This window comes from Typopeltis vanoorti, chromosome 22 (genome assembly GCF_054136105.1).
Source record: "Typopeltis vanoorti isolate ZY-2024b chromosome 22, IOZ_Tvanoo_1.0, whole genome shotgun sequence".
NCBI lineage: Eukaryota > Metazoa > Arthropoda > Arachnida > Uropygi > Thelyphonidae > Typopeltis > Typopeltis vanoorti.
This window is the reverse complement of record NC_143570.1, coordinates 24,929,933-24,949,795: the sequence shown is the minus strand read 5'-3', so window position 1 is coordinate 24,949,795 and position 19,863 is coordinate 24,929,933. Positions and strand designations below refer to the sequence as shown.

The following is a 19,863-nucleotide window of genomic DNA, read 5'->3' as shown; positions in this document are numbered from 1 at the left end:
TATACAGTTTGGTGTAATTCAAAATTACTTAAAAATAAAATATATTCTTGTTTTGTTTCATGAAAAAATATTGTTTATTATCGATAAAATTATGCAGTTTAGTATAATTCAAAATTACATAAAAATAAAATCCATTCCTTTAATTGTAATGTCCAAATATATAAAGAGACGGAGTAAACACAATAAGCACTACGAACACTCTACTACTGGCACAAACTGCATATAAACAACGGTGGAACTGCACAACAGACAGTGCCGCATTACGCACTATGACGTTGTTATGTCCCAATTTATGATTATTATTCTATCTAGTGATTTTTTTTGCTTATCTATATATTCAACTATTATCTATGCATGAGATATCACTCCAAAATACAAATATTTAAGCTATTTCTCCCCTTAGTTTCCCTAAAATTTATATTATACTGCACCTTTTGGGACATCTAATTTCAGATATAAAATACAAAAACAAGGAGCAATTACTAAAATATGTCTGAATGTGAAACAATATTGCAGTCGTGACACTTTATCTCGTTTTTTTTTTTTTTACATTAATTTCCCGCGTGATTAGGTTCGTACGTTTTTCAAGTGGTGCATTGGGCAGCAATTTCAGACAACTGTTTTATCAATGAACAAAGGTTTATTAAATTCATTAGCATGGTACAATTCAATTCAATACTAAGAAAATATTTGCAAAATAACATTAGCTTATCACAAGTAATTTGGCTATGATCCTATATGAGTAATGCGATCATGCTGCCACGACAAATTCGACTCATACAATCATATGTATAATCCCCTATCTAATTAACACTTTAGGTAACCCTATATTAGTCTGAATACACTATATGCTATAGCACATGGACATATGTAATCAATTCACTCTATTTAACTATCCAAAACTATGTAGATTAAATTATCCTTTCACTGTACTAACACATAACTTTGACATTTAAAACTTTCCTATAAGTTACAATACACATGCATAAATTTCAGGACACATAATTACTTATATAATATTAATATTAACAAGCATACTTTCATTATAATCAGTCATGCACTAAAGTCCTAGTATAACTTTCCTTAGTCTCTTCAACAGTTCAGTAATAGAATAATGATTACAATTACAGACGATTTTCAGTTAACACGAGGTTTTTACAGTACCTTTTTCTCTTGAGTTTTCTATATTGGCCTCTACCTTTTTCTGATTGTACCATCCTGGTATGATCTCTCCTATAATCTGTCACTCCTAAGTTCTTTTGGCAATAAACTGTGCTTGCGCGATCTTAACCTTTCGTACTTGAATTAAGGACACTTCTAGAATCATCTATACAATGGTTGTGAAACTCACCATGTGGACACAGACTTCTTTACAGATTTCCTTTTTTCGTAGTTGTCACTGGATTATGAAACACATAGATAATACCTTCTTTCCTTTGGCTAAATGGCATTCCTCGTTTCTTACCATAGGAAATATGGAATCGAAATCCCACTCACTATTGTTTCCTTGTTGTGACGACGGAGTTTAACTCCAATCCCACCACTCAGAAAAACCACATGAAACCTATACGAAGGAGATCGTGAAGAAACTATCTGGGAAAAAGCCTCGTTGGGTGGGTTTCTACCCCTTTTATACCTTGACTCCTAACGGCACCTTCTTTAATTTCTTTTCTCAGCCCCCTTACTTGATTCGACTTCACCGACCAATTAGGGTGGCGTTTTTCTGCCAAACATCCTTTGATCGGTGAGCCAGTGACGATGTCTCAAATCCAGGAATTGACCCTGAGCGATAGTCTATTGTTTCTTTATTTTTGCTAGCCTCTAAATTAATCCCCCTTCCAAATTTTTAAGAATTTACTTAATATTTTAATCTCTAGCCTCTCACATACAATTTCTTATGACTAATCCTTTCTGTCTTACTTAGCTAAAAATATATTTTTTTTTATATCACAACATTAATATAGTCTTTCTTTTATTAGTTATTTCAACAAACATTTTTTGTGTTATATATTTTACTTGGATGCAAGAATATTTTTCTTTCTTCTAAATAATTCATCTATTATACAGGTTTTATACAGGGGTTTTATTTTATTTTCTCTTCATGTTACACCATGATAACTGGCAATTCTACATTCTTAAGGTATCAGGGTGTAACAATGTGCATATGCTTGCATGTGTGGCAATATGAGACTGTGGTAAACACAGTGCTGCTAGCGTCCTTTGCCCTCTTAAGTGCTGCAAGATGGATTTTTATTATTTTTTATACAAAATAAGATAATTGTATAGGATTGTTGATGATAAAATTAAATATTACAAGCAAATATAAATAAATTAATAAATATATTTATATATTGAAAAATTGGGTTGCTGCAGTTCCACAGTGCCTATGCATGAGCGACCCCTGGCTGTACTCCTAAACAGATCCAATTGAAGTCCAAGTTTCTCTAATTAAATTGCTTAACAGCTGTAATAACAAATATGGCATGAAAATCAGCAATAAAAAGACCAACTCTATTAAAATAGTCAGGAAGAACATAGAATAATTTCAGCTATTTAGGCATAATTTTTAGTGAAAATAGTAAGTTAAATATGAAAATAGACAACAGAATAATAAAGCTGGTGTGGTGGTGAGCCAGTTGAATAAATTTATATGGAATAAGTGAGAAATTAGCCAAAACACTAAACTAGCAGTATATAAGACAGTGTTCAAACCAGTTTTAAGTTACGAATCTGAGAGCTGAGAATGAAGATATTAGGAATTCAGCATTGTCATCATCTAAGAATGTGTGTGCAGAACTAATCTAAGGTGGTATGGCCACTTAAACTGAATGGGTGAGGAAAGATTAGGCTGAACAGGTGTTTGATGCCAAGATGGTAGGAAAGAGACTCAGGAGAAGACGAAGGTCTAGGTAGATTGATTCAGTCAGAAGTGCCTTAGAAGCAGGAAATGTTAGTTATGAAAATATTGGAGTGCTGACAACTAATAGACTAATTTGGAGGGGAATTGTGGATAGGAAATGAATTTTATTCCTATCATGAATTTTAGCCAAGTGGCCTGTTCTAGTGTCGTGCCATTGCTTTCTTGGTCTTCCAATTCTTCTTTTTCTATATCCATATAGTATTTTTGGCAGTCTACTATTGCTTATTCGATTTGAATGTTCTAACTAATTTTGTTTATATTTACTTATCAACTCATCTCATCTTCTTTATACCCTCTTTTACCTTGTGGTGTCGAGGGTTTATTAATCATCGGACCTCAAACCGCTTACAGGAAAAGGTAGTCAGCCCTACTCCCCGGTGTATCCTATGTCCTGTAGTGTTGAGTTCTCAAGCCTGGTTTGCCTGCTTTGCAGGATGAATAAACCCAAGGATAAACTGGGGAAAAAATATTTATTTACTTATATAGTAGTTAATTGGTTTTATATTTAGTTATTGTAAAATTTCTCTTATGATCCCACTTGGTATATCCATCTGTTTTTCTGAGAAATTTAATTTCTCAGAAACACATTTTTCATTATTTTTTATGGTCCATGTTTCACTTCCATATAATATAGTTAGCTTAGACATGACATTATAGATACTGATGTGTTTTTATAAGGATGACTTAAATATATTGTTTATTATGCCATTTACTTTAAAATATCAATAATATCAAAATATCAAGTTTTGTCAATGTCTATATTTTTTTTCATCTTCATATGATAAGTCACATCCCAGGTATTTGTAAACATTTAGTTGTTCTAAAATTTATTTGTTGGGGTTTTCTCCTTTGAAAGCTGTTATTTTGATCTTGACTTTTGATATTCTCATATTATATCGTTCTGAAATTTCATTTAATGATTTTACTGATCACTGTAGATCATATTCTGGTGTAGGTAATACAATTTGATCATCTGCAAATAATACTATATCTATCTTTTTTTGTGGGTTTATTTGTAAACAAATGGGTTATGCTGTTTCCAGATGTGATTTATATATATATATATAAGTAGAGGTGATAGGGTACATCCTTGCCATACTCCTTTTGATGTGTCTTTCCGTTCTGATTGTTCTAATTTGACTGCTATTTTATTTCCTGTATACATTTCTTGAAGAGGAAGGTTTGGTTCAGTATACAGTAGACTCTCGACTATCCGGAGCCTGAATTTTATAATAATATTGTAATAATATAATATAATAAAATTATAATAATAATAAAATGAGGAATACGTACTATAATTTACTTTGCCAAGGCATTGCACAAGCGGTGTCTGCTACAATCCTCCTACGTGCCGTGTGCATAACACAAGTTGAGACATGCAAATTGCGGATTTCCCCGCTTCGTCAGTTGTGTATCTGATGTTCACAAGTGCAGAATGCGTTTGCCACTGTTCCTGATTACATTAGTAAATTGTTGCTTGGTGTGCTTTGTTGTTTATTTTATTAAAGATTACGAAATGGGTGATAAATGAAAAAAGGTTGTAGTGCCTATGAAGGAGAAACTATGCGCTATAAAGCGACTAGACTCTGGGGTAACGGCGAAAACTATTGCTTCGGGGATAGGTAGGCCTAGAACTCTGGCCTATCCAGGTTTTGTGTTATCCGGCCTGCCCTTCCGCCACATTAGGCCGGATAGTCAAGAGTCTACTGTACTTAGATCAGTTAATATTTTAGGAAAGGCTTTTTCATAATCAAGGAAAGCTATTCAAAACTCTACAGTTATATGGCATAAATGAGACATTATATCAAGCAAATAATTCTGTAGCATTTTGAATAGCTCTCTTCTTGGCACCTTGTCATATTCCTTTTCCAAATCTACAGAATTTAAATACAGATCTTAGTTATATTCTCAAGATTTCCCAACTATTTGTCTTAAAGTGAAAATCTGATCCTGACAACCTCTATTTGGCCTGAATCCACTTTGTTCTTCACCAAGCTTCTCTTTCATAATTTTTCTTAGCCATTTCTCAAGTAAACTTGCATAAATTTTACCAGGAACACTCAGTACAGAAATATCTGTAATTTTCAAATTATTTTATTTCTCTTTTTATAGATGGGAACTATGAGAGTTCTACTCCAATCATGTCGGAGCTTTAATGGAGTATTGACAGCACTAAGAAAAGATTAAAAACTAATTTTAATGCTTCCAATATTTTGTCTGTCACTGAGACATCTTCAGGAGAGTACAAATAATGCTTGCAATACTAACTAAAACATGTGAATAACTCGCAGCTCCTATCTAGGTAAGTGACCTAGAATGTACTGGGACCTCTGACAATTATTGCTTCCCAAATTTTGGGAGGTTATATGCATTCGTATTTGTTTAAATTAGGTTGATTTCTGAGTCCCACCACAGATTCCATAAACAGTCTTTTCTTTTTAGATTTACTATGATGGAGATAGTGGTTTTCTTCCAGATGATGATGGAAGTTTTTTCCACTTGGTTAGACTATAATAAATTTAGTTTAATCCTTTATCCACGTGTAAGCAAACAAAGTTTGCACATGAAGTATCTTTAGGACTGAGGCAACTCGTGATAAAGGTGGACCAAGCTCTCATCACTCCTTGTCTTAGTATCTCCCATAATGCAAAGCACATCTCCTTGCAGACATGTATAATGCTATGCATTAAGGGAAGGGCCATTGAGGTCTCGTTAGTGAGAGCCCTCACTAATGTGAGTGGGTTCCCACTGACGAGACCTCAATAAAGGTCGAAAGCGATTATACATGTCTGCAAGGAGATGTGCTTTGCATTATGGGAAATACTAAGACAAATGAGAGCTTGGTCCACCTTTACCATGAGTTGCCTCAGTCCTGAAGATACTTCAGGCGCAAACTTTGTTTGCTTACACTTGGATAAAGGATTAAACTAAATTTATCTTCCAGAAGATCCTATGAGTGGTATCCAATACATGGTCTGCAATTCCAGATTGACCATAGTTATGAACACAAATGTAAGATTTGTGTTCATCTAAACGGATGGTCGCTGAACTACCTGTGTCCGAAGTAAACGAACTTGCAGGAACAAGTTATTTTATATACTCCAGGTGCTGCGAGAGGAGGGAGCTGATCTCTGGTAGAATGGATGAGGATAGCAAATTTCTGGTGGGGCTTAAAAGCTGTGTAGAGGTTGTACTTTTTTAAAGATCTTGATATAATTTTGATTGTGTCGCAGATGTTCTTATGTTGGGGGTATAATTTTCAGCCATCCCTTCACAAGGATGGCTGAGGAAAGGGGAAGGACTGATTATTTTTTTAAATTTTGTAAGCACTAGCCATTGGAGAGTAAGGTGTTGTGTATATGGTTGAGTTCTGTTGAGCGAGAGAGAGAGAGGTTTTGCTGGAACAAAGATTATAGGCTCTGTTGGTTAGTTTTAATGATGCCATATTGTTGAGAGGGAGTGGGGTGAGGATTTTGTGAATGTATCTGCCTGTGTTAGTGGGTTTTCTATATACAGTGAAGGAGAGGTTACCATTTTGAAGGCATGTCACTAAGATGACTAGGAAGAGTAAACTATTGTTAATTTTTTTTTTTTCCATTGTAAACTTGATTCTCTGATTTAGACTATTGAGGTAACTGGGCAAGGAGTCCAGTGTGTCAGGGGGCCATTAGGCTAAATAGAGAACACGGCATCTATGTATCTTAGCCAGATAAATGGTTTGAGAGGGGTTAAGTCTATGGCTTGTTTTTCAAAATTATCGATGTCAAAATTGGCCATTGGGGGTGTGAGTGGGGAACCCATAGCATTTAACTCTATTTGTAAATTTTGTTCTTCCAAGAAAAATAACCAGAATTTATGGTCAAGGAATAGAGGTCTAAGATATCCAAAGGAAAAATGTTTTTTAAGAGTGTGAAGATGTCATTTAAGGGAATATTGGTAAACAGTGAGGTGATGTCAAAGCTTACCAATATATCTGTATTATTAGTTAGATTTTCAATCAAGATTTTAAAATGGATAGAGTTTTTTATATAGGATGTGGTAAGTCCAGTGAGGTGGGGTAGGAGAGTTTGCCAGCTGTTTTGAAAATTTGTAGCATGGAGCATCAGTGGCATCTACTATAGGTCTTAAGGGGGAATTAGGGTTATGAATTTTAGGTAAACCATATATTTGGGAGGGGGGCAAGAAATAATCTATCCTTCCCCCTTTCCTCAGCCATCCCTTCAGAAGGATTTCAGAAATACTATCATCATCATCGCCTACATCCAGGGCACAGTTGGAAGAAATAGCCAGATCTTTAAAAAAAAAAAAAAAAAAAAGAAAAGTACAGCCCTCTGTGCAGCTTTTAAGATCCACTGGAAACTTGCTTCCCTTATCCATTCTACCAAAGATCAGCTCTCTCCTTTCTCCGTACCTGGAGTATCTGAAGTACCCTGTTCCTGCAAGTTCACTTATTTCAGACAGACAGGTAGATCAGCACCATTCATTTAGATGAACACAAATCTTAATCTGCAATCACGACTATAGTCAATCTGATGTTGCAGATCACATATTGGCTATCACTCACAGGATCTTCTGGAAGAAAACCACTATCTCTACCGTAAATTTAAAAAGGAAAGACTGTTTTTAGAATCTGCAGTGGCACTTGGAAATCAACCTAATTTAAACAAATATGAATGCATAAAACTTTCCAAAATTTGGGAAACAGTCGTCAGAGGTCCCAGTTTACATCCTAGGCCACCTACAAATGTCCATGGAATATTCGCATTCTTTACAGGCTGTCTCTTCTATGTATAACACCTCACACACAGCACATCCAGTGCTGTGTTGAAGTGTTACACCTGTTGTACAAAATGAAAACCCTTAATTTTGATGCTTGGTTGTGCTGGATTCCTAGTTACGATGGAATTAAGGGAAATGAGATGGCAGGTGCAGCTGCTAGATCAGCTCATGCTTTCTCCAAATACTGACTACAGACAGTCTATAAGATCAAAGCTAATTGCTCAATGGCAGTCATCATGACATTAAGCATTGGCATTCTAGTCAACATAAAAAGAGAAGAGAGGAAGTTTTTCTTAGGCTCTGCACAGGTCACAGTCATCTTGCACATTCTTATGTACCAAGGGCTGATGACCACCTGCCTACATGTGAAAAATGCAACATGTGTCTATTTGTCATATTCTAGTGGAGTGTCAGCACTTTACATGAGAGAGAGAGTAATGAATTTTTACCTATCTAGCCAAACTGTAGTACACTCAGGCAGATGTTATCAGACTCAGATTGCATGATTTTTAAACCTTTTACAAAGAATTAATTTGTACAAACACATTTGACTGTAATTTTATTGATATGTAGATGCTGTGTTCCTTAAATTAATTTTTCTACATAATTATTTACTGTTTATCTTTGACTATTTATGTATTGCCTTAATCTTTGCTATTCTTGCACCAATAAACCAACCAGTCAGTCCTTCCTGAGCTTCTTTTATATATTGGAACAATAATCCTCCTGGCCCAATCATCAAGTATCACCTTTCTCTGGATCTTTCTAAAGATATCATACAACCATTTCAATCCTGAACTACTGTAAGCTCTGAAGAACAGGCAAATCCATTTATCCCAGGGGTTTTCTCTTCATCTTATTTAAATGTCTCTGCCAGACTTATTTCCCTATTTTCTTTCTCATCACTGTATTCATTTCAGGTTATTTCATTGTGGTTGTCATCTTTAATAGATTTTCTTTGAGACAACTACTGAAAACATAGTTCCTGTATGCATGCTTTTTTTTGCTATCTAGTGTTGTCAGATCATTTAAGAACAGGAGAAGAAATAAAGATATATATTGCATATAACAGTAATTAGCAGGTTTGATTAATGAATTATAAAGATTTTTTTTCTTATTGGCTATTCAGGAATTTTTCTTTATTAAATAAAACTAGTCAACAGTATTGTGATGAACAAATGTTTCTCAGCTCTATTTAAAATTGAACAGTAGCAATCTGTCACTCTTGCTTTTTATCTCTTCTTTACCAGACATTGCCAATCCAAAGACTAATACACGCAATGCAGGATTTACTCAAGAAGAGAGAGATAATTTTAGCAAATTACTTGATGCAGGATTCACTGATAGCTTTCGTCACCTCCATCCAGATGTTACAGGAGCTTATACTTTTTGGACATATATGAGGAATGCAAGAGCTAAAAATACTGGATGGTAAGTTTTTTTCAGTAATTATTACTTTTTTTAAAAGCAGGTGTATGTCTTTTGCCTAAAGGATTGTGTATTAACAACGTTGAATAGCATTTAAAAACTTTATAATAAAATTGATTCAGTGCTTATTTCTCTTAGCATATAATTTGATTATTTAATTTCAAAATAAAGAGATGTGCTTACCACAAGGACTGGTAATATTTGCCTCACCAACTCCGTGGAGGAAAGAAAATCTCTCTCCAAGTGATGGAGTTCCATAACATCATGTTGTGAAGATGAGGATTTGAGGGAAGGATGCTTTCTTCATTGTGTGCCGGAGGTTTAACTTCTTCCATCTTCGAAAGGCATCTTTGTAGAAATTTGATAGGCTCACTGGCACGTGTGCTCTTGTCATTCTTAAGGTTGTGAATAAAGAGATCTCTAGTATCAGAACTGAAAATATATTTGGTGGTGCGTTTGTGTGCCATTTCCTGTTGTGGGGTATTAAGGAAAAAGTGAGTATGGAATGTTGTCATCCTGTGGTCAAGTTTTGTTCTTCTTCAAGAGAAGTACTTTGCTTGGAGTAGGAAAACTAGTTTGTTTGGTTCCATGTGAATCGATAGATGGTTGACTGTATTTGTTTGATAAATTGCATTAGTGGCATGAGAATCTAGTGTATGCTAAAGGACACTGGTAGCTTTTTCGTTAACAATTATTGCTCTCCCTCTTGTGGAGGCAGAGGCTCATATTGCTGCCCGCTTTCTTAGTTATTTCTTATCTGCGTAAGAGGGCATCTTTCCTAGGTAAATTTCCAGGTATTTGTTTCCCTCTGCAGACCAGTGACCAGACACTGGGGAATCAATTTGGTTTTTCCATTTGCCACTCCACAATCCTGTGGTTTTGTGTGCATTTAGTTTAGCTCCAGAGCCACTTGGTATGCTGGTTGTATGTTATAGAAATCCTCTTCTTTGCAGGCTATAACTGTAACATCATCGGCATATCTGTCAGGGTTATGGCTTGGTAAGAAAGTTTAGGGTGCCCTAAGCAGCATGCTTACTCTATGCAAAAAGGGCTCTGGCAATTGTGTAAGACTGGAAAGTGGACAGCCTTGTTTAATACCTCTAATGTATGGTACAGATATGGTGAGCCTGTTGTTTATTTTCATGCAAAAATGTGTTTTAGCATATAACATCTGAATGGACTGAATGATGACAAAGCCGAAGGCTTTCGATCAGTTGAATAGATAGTGATGTTCAATGTGGTCAAAAGCTTTTTCTTGGTCTAGTGTTACAACAACCATTGTTTTACTGCTGTTGTTAGCTATGCTTATCAAATCCCTTTTGAGGTGTAGGTTTTTGTGGATAGATCATCCAGGGATAGAATAGTTCTGGTGCCTGTCTATTATTTCATTCAGCGTGGTTTATTTTGTTGTCAATGGCTTTTGATATTATTTTACAGTCAGTGTTTATGATGGAGATGGGTTGCCAGTTTCCTAATTTTGTAGAATCTCCTTTCTTTGGGATAAGCTTAATAACAGATGTTGTCATATTGGGTGGGAAGCCATTGCTATTGGCTTCAACATATATTCTGTAGAAGATAGCCAAGTTGTTCCTAGAAAGACTAGTAATATTCAGTGGTGAGCCTGTCTATGCCAGGAGATTTATCTTTTGGTAAAGAGGTGCAAGCAGTTGTCAAATCGTGTAGCATGATAGGGAGTTCTGTCTTATGCTGCATTGCTTGTGAGAGTTTTTGACATCAGAGTTTCCTAAGTTTCCTAATAATACAATTAGAATTATATCAGTGGCATCCATGAATGTTGGGATTGCTTGGTATAGGTTTTTGTAATACTTCAAGGCATATAAGAGGATTTCATCATGATCTTCTGTGATGTTTCCACAATCTGTTGTTGTAGATTCTTGTTGGCGTTTTTCCAGTGAAAAGAAATACTTTGTACCTGCATCTTGCTCTTATTAGTGCTCCTCTTGCAGAGTGCTCTAGAAGTGAGCAAATGGTGGCTTCTGGGGATTCTTCAGATTCCGGATGATATAATTGCTGTAGTTGTTGTTGCAGATTATTTAAGATGGAATGTTTATTCAAATTCCTCTAGTGACTATACTTTTGAGTAAATACCCTGACATTAACCTTAAAGAATGATCACTAGTTAGAAATTGGTTGGGAAGTAGATATGTCTCTGATGAGAATATAGTATTTTGGAGGTTTTGAGATATTCTGTGTCCTGTAATAGGCTGTTATTAAAGATCCAATATGCTCCTTCCAGGAATGCAGATGCTCAAAAGGATGGTATCATGGTCTGATCATGAAATGGATGATATGTGACCCTCCTTATGAAGGGTATTGTATGCATGGATGCATAGCATCTATCAAGCAATGCCTGGTATAGAGCTCTGGTAGGACCACCTTTGGCCCTCCAGGAAAACACTTTTTCATGTGGGTGCAGCTGTCTGAAGATATCAGTCAGCTCGTAGTCATTGATTACATCCTGGATGATCTGAACTAGTGAGAGTCGATGTTCCTATCACTGTCTGACTGTCTGTCTGTCCATTGCAGGATCCAGAGTACAGTTGAAATCCCCTGTCAGTATGAGATAGTCCTCATTAACTTTACTGAGGTGGTTTTGGACTAACTCTCGTACCTGCACTCAAGGCTGTTCGTTTTGTGGTATGTATACATTAATTATATGCATTTTCTTTCCTGTCTGAGTTCTAATGAGTGCATATATTGCACACCCAGGAAAGGTATCGATGATCCCTAATTTAAGTGTACTTTTTTTGTGGATTCCAGTACTGACTCCTGATCCATGAAGTTGTATGGCAGGACACTAGTGAATGATATATTGCCAGTTCTTCCAGTGCTGATCTGAAAATTTGCTGGAATGGAGGTTAGTTTCCTGCAGGATGAGTGTGTTTTGCAGTGAGAGAAAGTTTACTGTGGTGCTCATTATATCCTGGTTTATTTTGTTTGGCAGTGTGATCCTCACTTACTTTAGGGATGATTATGCTGCCACTTGGATGTAAGCCTGTTGATCAGATGGTATATTCTTTTCCTGAGCTTGATGGTTTTTCTTGCCAGCACAGCTCTTAATTCTTCCAGCTGGGTTAAAAGGCCACTGATATCGGTGGTGCAGTCATATGCTGTCAGTTTTTGTGAAGAGCCTCGAACTTTCTTAAGAAAACTCTGAAGCTGCTCATTTGTTAGTGGACTTCAGTGTGAGGAAGATCTACATTTTCAGTTTCTTCTTTGTTATCTGAGGACTCAAGAAGCTCGATCTCCTCTTCCTCCTCTACAGGCTGTTGTAAAGATTCCAGAATGTTTGGAGGCAAAGATTGTTTGTTGCAGCTGCACTGGTTCATCTTTGGCTGTTTTTCTGCTTTTTGTTACTTGTCTATTTCCTATTTCCTTTTCTCTAGGATGGCTTTTAGATGATGTTGGGATAGGTTCTTCTGAAAGCTGAGTTTTGTTAGTGCCACTAGATTTTATCTCCTCAGTATTTGACTAAGAGTTTTGTGCTTGAGATTTTTGTTGTTTGTTGGGGATGCTCAGTTTTTTGGGTTTGATGTTTATGCTTCTGATTTTCTGATCTGTTATGGTTGGTAGTATTGTTAGTCAGTCTCTCATTTTTGAGTATACATGGGCATAATCTCCTTACCTGACCTTCGTGGCAGTAGAAGCACTGAGCAGCAACAATAATGTAAAAGATGTAAGCTACTCTGTCTATTTCTGTATTTATTATTTTAGGTATGGAGTCGATTGTGTTATTGCCAAAGTGCATTAAAGCCTGTCTTCTAAAACTTTTGATGTGGGTGAACTCAGGTCTAGTGGTAGAGGCTCATAGCATTCAGATTTTACCTGTCACTGTGCTATATTTTGACAGCAATCTACAAAGCATTTGGCAGCTTATTCCTGGTGGAACATCTGACACTGTTACTTTTGTGGGCGCTAGTGTGATCGGTGAGACATTCACATGACATGCTCCGATGTTTATTCCTTTTTCAATTGATGTCTCAAACCAAGATGCCAAGATGCATTATTAAAGTACATTTGCACGGTTCCAGCAACTCTTGAAAAGTGGGCTATATTTTTCTGTGGGACATGCTGCGCTGCTGTGTCTAGGTATTTCTCTGATGGGGGTATTTTCAATTGCAAAAATGACTATTCCGTTGTCTCGAGAAACGCGGTTGGTTAGTTGTATGTTTGTATGTGTGGTGGTCTTCCCAGTAGCAGTAATTTGCGCAGCAATATTAAATACAATATTGGCATGAGAGAGAGAGAATACTGACCTTTGTTCATTGTTTTTGACAGGGCTGAGATTGATGTCTTTCCTTTCTCTGTAGATGTGACTGACTCTGGCTGGTGTCTTTTCCTTGGTTATTGGAATCCTGTAACCTTTGACTGACTCCTACTGAGCTTGGGTGTGAGACGGATGCTGGTGGTGAAATATTGGTGCTGGTTGAACTTTTCCTGAGCCATTGCTTTGAGTAAATTTGGGGAAAACGTAAACTACAACAATTTCCTGCAACTCAAAGGCATACTGTTGTAGCGATAACAATAAGAACAATGAAAAATTTAAAAATAACTTTGTCTAACTTTGCATATTTAAAAAACTAATTTTATACCGCATATGAGAGAAATAGATCAGGTGTTTATGCAGGTATATAACTTGAAGTTAACTGAAATATAAAATTACATGATATCCAACTTTAAGCAGGAGCATCATTGGACATGTCTGCTCCCTTCCATGACAAGAACTTCGATCTAGATAGATAATATATATATGTATGAGAGCTGTCCTAGTTGGCTGAGTGATTAGCATATCTGCTCTCCAGCCAGTAATACACTGTGGGTTAAGTTCTGCTATGGGCATGGATGTTTATGATTGTCTCATTATTCACACATGATGCATACATACAAATATTATATACACTCAAGATGAACTGGATCACCATGGTAGACCCAACCCTCCCATATTAAGGAAAGGCCTTATCAGGTGGTCTGGCCAAGATAAGGCCTTAATCAACTTGGCCAAAACCTCAAGGTAAAAATGTTGGTTAAGATGTTCAAAGAATAAGATATACATGTACTGCAGTATTTAATTAGATTGTGTCAATTTTAAATTTTATGTTTATAATTATCAGTTTATTCTATTGATAAAATTATATTGTAAGAACAATAAAATTAATTTGTTTAAATAATATATTTTTTATTACATATTGTACATATATGTGTGTAAGTTTAATATTGAATTAAATGAAGGCATTGATTTGATTAATATTTGGAAACAGTAACTGCAATTTAATTTAAATGCATATAAGATATGAATTATTTTCAAGTAAAGCACTGTAAATAACATGTAATGGCTGCTCATTTTTATCGCTTCATGACTGAAAGGAAAACTGGAAGTATATCGTGTAGGAGCGAAAAGAACCCTATAATACTGCTATGAGAGAAATGAGGACATTTTTGGAATTCAAAAGTGGATATTTATCAACTCTTATGTTAGGATAGTGACAACAGAACGACTGTTGGAGGGTGGGTGAGTTACTGCAGGTTGAGTTTTTAATTACTACAAAAAAAAAAAAAAATGAACAGTCTTTCATATAGAAAGAAAAATAAAGTTCTGAATCTTAAAGGAAATAAAAGGATGGAAGAAAGTGAAGATGATTGGCTTACATAGAGATAGCCAGCAACTAAAATTTCGACTCTTTCATTGATTCTTTAAAAGAAAATACTGTAATGTTCAAATTAAGAATTTCAGATCTAGAAGTTTTATTTCCAGCTTTCTAGAAATAAAAAGGTTCTCTAATGAATTCATGGCAGCCACTCATGATCAAATAATTTGACAATGAATGAGATGTTTTAAGGAGTGGAGGAAAAAATGTATTTTGGATGTGTAGAATGAGGCCAAAAATTCACTCGCTGCTTCTCTTTGTTTACTCACCTGTGGTGAGTGCGTGAGTGGATTTCCGGAGCCCTGGGTATAAATGTTTGTGACTGCCTTATGGTGGGAGATGGATTTTATTATTTGGTGTTGAGACCAATATACCATGCTTGGTGAATATCTGGAGTGACTTGAAAAAGTTCTGTTTAGTATCTAGAGCAGAATTTCCAGATCATATAAAAAATAAATACAAAATTATATAAGTAAAGTGGATATTAGATCCAGCATTATTTTAAAGCCAATTGCAGAAACTATGAAAGTTCCATAAAAAATAAGTTGACCAGATAGCTTACAGGAATACACTTGCTGACATTCATGAGTTGCCTTAGCACGGATTACTTAGAAAATATAAACGCTGCCCAAGCATCTGTATATTCACTTTCTATTAGTCCATTTTGATAAGGTTTCACTGGCCTGAGAGCTGTTTCGAACAGGATCTAATATCCACTTATATAATTTCACATTGCCAAAGTGAAGCCTTTTGGCTCTTTATTTAGTAAATAAATACAAAATATAAAAAAAAAAAAAAAAAAAAAAATTACAAAAATTCTTAGTCCACCCATACTACTAATGCACTCTAGGAGTAACATTAAAAATATACAATAATTGCTCAGCTGCCAGCCTGGTTGGCTGAGTGGCTTGCCTGTCTGTTCTCCATCCAATAGGTTATGGGTTCAATTCCCACCATGGGCATGTACGACGTTTGTGATTGTCTCTAACTAATCTCACACATGCATACATGCAAGTATACATTCTCCCAAGATGGACTAGGTCACCATAAGAGAAGTAGATCCACTCTTGCATTTAGGAGAGACCTTCACTCATCACTATTCTACATGCTGATCTTCATCATTTGCTCAATTATACAACCACACTGAGGATGTAGTTTGCCAGTTGGAAAATTGAAAGATTGGATAACTGAAGGTACAGTTACATGTTGCTGTACTAGAAGTCAGTTGACACTAGCCCATTCAAGGATCTGATAAGTGAGAGATTACTACACACACATACACACTCACACACACAAAACTTAATACTATAAACACTGATAATGGCATACTGTATTTCTATAATTTTAAAAACGTTTTAACAGAAATGGGATATTCTTATTATAAAATAACATTTTAAATCTGAATTTATAAGTGCAATTTCTTCATGCAGTAGCCAGCCTGGTTGGCCAATTGAATAGTACATCTGCTCTCCAACCAACAGATTATGGGTTCAAGTCCTGCCATGGGCATGGGTGTTTGTAAAAGCCTGCTCTGCATGAGCTTATAAAGGCTTGTCTTTTTTTTTAAATAAATTAGGTTAATTAAAGTTTTTTTTTCCATTATCACCAAATTGTTCTTACTTCATAACTTAAAATGTACTGTTATTGCTGTAAAATAGCATATTAATTGGAATTTATTTCATTACAGGCGATTGGATTATTTTCTTATATCAGATCGTTTGAAATCAAAATTATGTGATAGTTTAATCAGAAAGGATGTATATGGTAGTGATCACTGTCCTGTCACGCTTTTAATTTCGTTCTAAAAATTTTGAGTCTGTATAGGTACTCTATTGTATATGAATTATAAATTATGTTTTAATACACCTTGATCTCCATCACTGTCATTCATGAAAACATTTATGTAGTAATATTATATTTTAAATGTAATGTCAGGCAGTCACTTGTATTTCTGTTAAAGATTAAATATTTTATTTGTACCTTTGTGTATTCTTTTATTATGTCAAGACATAAGCTATTGTTTTCCATGCGATAGCTTTTCCTCTTCTCCCTCTCCAAAAAAAAAAGTGAGTGAGTGATCAATAACTTTTATTTCATTATTCTTATTTGTGTTTCATCACTTTCAGCTTAAGATGCAACAGTGGCTGAAATAAATGTCAGGTTCATGGCACTTCTAACATTGAGTTTTTCTAATGATTATTGTCCATTTTTTTACTTCAGAAAATGATGAAAAGATCACTTATTTTTGCAATATAGAGAATTTTGGGACGAACCATTGTTATTAATATTGAATATGAAACATGTAAAATTTCATTAATCTACTATAATTAACCACAACCAGTATCTGAACTGACTAATTTCTCCTGTGAAAAGCAGGTATATTAGTGTAGCATTTGTATGCACGGACATTCCCAGAAGAGTGCTGAATTTGGAATTCTCTTTGACTCAGAATTTCTATGCTCCATTCTTTCACATCAGTGTTCGGTCTCTTCTCTCAAAACAAGGAATTTCAGCACATCATGCTTGCTGAGACTCCTTAGATATACTATCCTTAATTCTTCATTTCATGCTGTCTAACCACTGAAATAGTAGCCATCTTCCTAGAGAATTTTAATGTCACAACACCAGCTAGCTTCCTTTGTCCAATTCTGTTTGAAACAGGAAGAGATGTATTTCTTGAAAGTTAACCAAACTGTCCATTTACTTACCAATATGACAGTTAATCTGAGTCTCCCAGTACTTACTCTGAAGGTTAATTAGTTAAGAAAAGTGTTGGGAGACTCAGATTAACTGTTATATTGGTAAGTAAATGGACAGTTTGGTTAACTTGCAAGAAATACTTTGGCATCTCTTCCTGTTTCACCAACAGAATTGGACAAAGGAAGCTAGCTGGTGTTGTGACATTAAAATTAGCTACTGTTAGGTCTGTGTCCTTTCGCACTACAGTGGTGTCAAGAGAGACAATCTGTGTAAATTTTGAAAACAATTTTTTCCCTTACTTATTTTATTGTTATACTGCATACTAAATCACTTAAGTTTTATAGTTTACTCTCATTTTCTTCAGTTATGTTTATTATCTAAAGCAAATAAAAATGAAAAGAAAAAAAAAAGTTCTGATGTATTTTCTGTAAAATAAAAGTGTAATATCTCCCTGGTGCAGGACACCAGAGTGTACAGAGGATTTGAAATTGGAAGCGATCACTATTTAGTCTTGAGCAGGATAAAATTGAATTTCATATCGAAAAGAATAACATGTAAGAAAGTTTTAAAGCGAATAAAAGTTGAGCAGCTCTCAGATGTCAACTGTAGACTAAAATACACAAAGATTATTGAATAAAAAATGAAAGAGTTTGAGAACAGGAATCAAACCTTGGAGATTCAGTGCAATCCTTGAAGAAAAGCCTGATTGATTCAGCCAGAGAGGCATGTGGTGAAGTTGTCTGCAAGGATAGAAAAATCAAAACTCAATGGTGGACATAGGAAGTTAAAGAGGCAGTGAAGGAAAAGAAGAAAGCATATCAAAAGTTCCTGTCAAATAAGTCAACTTTTGCTCTTAGAGAATACAGAGATAAATGTAAGAAAGCTAAACGCTGTGTAAAACTAGCTAAACAAAAGTCATGGGAGGACTTTGGCAAGAACATAGAAAATAAATATCAAGAAGTTGGTAAGATATTCTGGAGGTTGTTGTTGTTGAAGCTTAGAAATGGAGGAAAGAGTGCTGTAAAAGGAGTTAGAGATGATAAAGGTGATATGAAAACGGGAAAAAAATATCCTTGAAGTATGGAGTAATTACTTCGAAAAATTGTTAAATGAAACAAGCAGTGATAGCACAGTGGTAAAAAACACTCAACAGGCATACAGTCAGGAATACATATCCATACTTGAAGAAGAAAAAGCTATCAAAGGCTTGAAATATGGAAAGGCAGCAGGAATAGATGATATTCGACCTGAAACGCTGAAATATGGTGGTATAAAAGTCTTACAGTGGCTGCACTGCATAGTTAGAGGGACGAATTCCCGATGACTGGAGTAGAGCTCTAATAGTACGCATATATAAAAAGTGAAATAAAACTGAATGTGAGAATTACAGAGGTATTTCCCTACTGAGTGTTCCTGGCAAGATCTATGCAAGTATACTTGAGAAACGGTTGAGAAGAATTGTGGAAGAAAAGCTGGATTCAGGCCAAATAAAGGCTGTCAGGATCAGATCTTCACTTTACGACAAATAGTCGAGAAAGCAAGGGAATATAATAAATATCTGTATTTAAGTTTTGTCGATCTGGAAAAGGCATATGACAAGGTGTCAAGAGAGAAGCTATTCAATACGCTACAGTTATATGGTGTCAATGGGGCATTATATCAAGCAATACTTAGTCTTTATTTGAGTTGTAAGTCAGCAGTTAGAATTGAAGGAAGCATAGGACGATGGTTTAATGTTAAATCTAGTATGAGACAGGGATACACATTATCCCCTCTGTTATTCATTATCTATATGGATCACATTATGAAGGAAAGTGGTATTAAATATGATATCAGAATTGGAGATGTTAATGTCAGCTCTTTGCTTTATGCAGACGATGTTATACTTCTAAATAAATCCACTACAAGTTTGCAAAATTCCCTGACTAAATTGAATAATTGTTGTAATAGATATGGTATGAAGGTCAGCATTAAAAAGACAATGAAAATAGGTAGAATTGTTGAAAATGTCAACTGTGTTGTGAAGGGGAACCTGTGGAACAAGTAAAACATTTCAGCTATTTAGGCACAATTTTTACTGAAGATGGTAAATTAAATATGGAAATAGACAACAGAATCAACAAAGCTGGTATGGTAGGCTGTCAATTGAATAAATTCATATGGAATAAGAGAGAAATTAGTCAGAACACTAAATTAGCTGTATACAAGACAATGTTCAAACCAGTTTTAACCTATGGAAATGAGAGCTGGGTCAGAAATAAAGCACTAGACTAAAGACTAGAGACTGCAGATATGAGAGTCCTGAGAAAGATTAGAGGTGTGAACAGATGGCATCAGTGGCAATATCATATTAAAAACAAGGATATTAGA

General features: G+C 35.3%; 1 protein-coding gene across 1 annotated transcript in view; it reads left to right on the top strand.

Annotated features, from left to right (window-relative positions):
- Positions 1–16,772, top strand: part of Rrp1 (Recombination repair protein 1) — an 84,862-nt gene extending 68,090 nt beyond the window's left edge. The window contains exons 6-7 of the mRNA XM_090411862.1: positions 8,950–9,130; positions 16,481–16,772. Of these exons, the coding sequence (XP_090267988.1) occupies positions 8,950–9,130; positions 16,481–16,598 (299 nt within the window). The 3' untranslated portion in view covers positions 16,599–16,772. The remainder of the gene's footprint in view (positions 1–8,949; positions 9,131–16,480) is intronic.
- Positions 16,773–19,863: the final 3,091 nt, after the last annotated feature.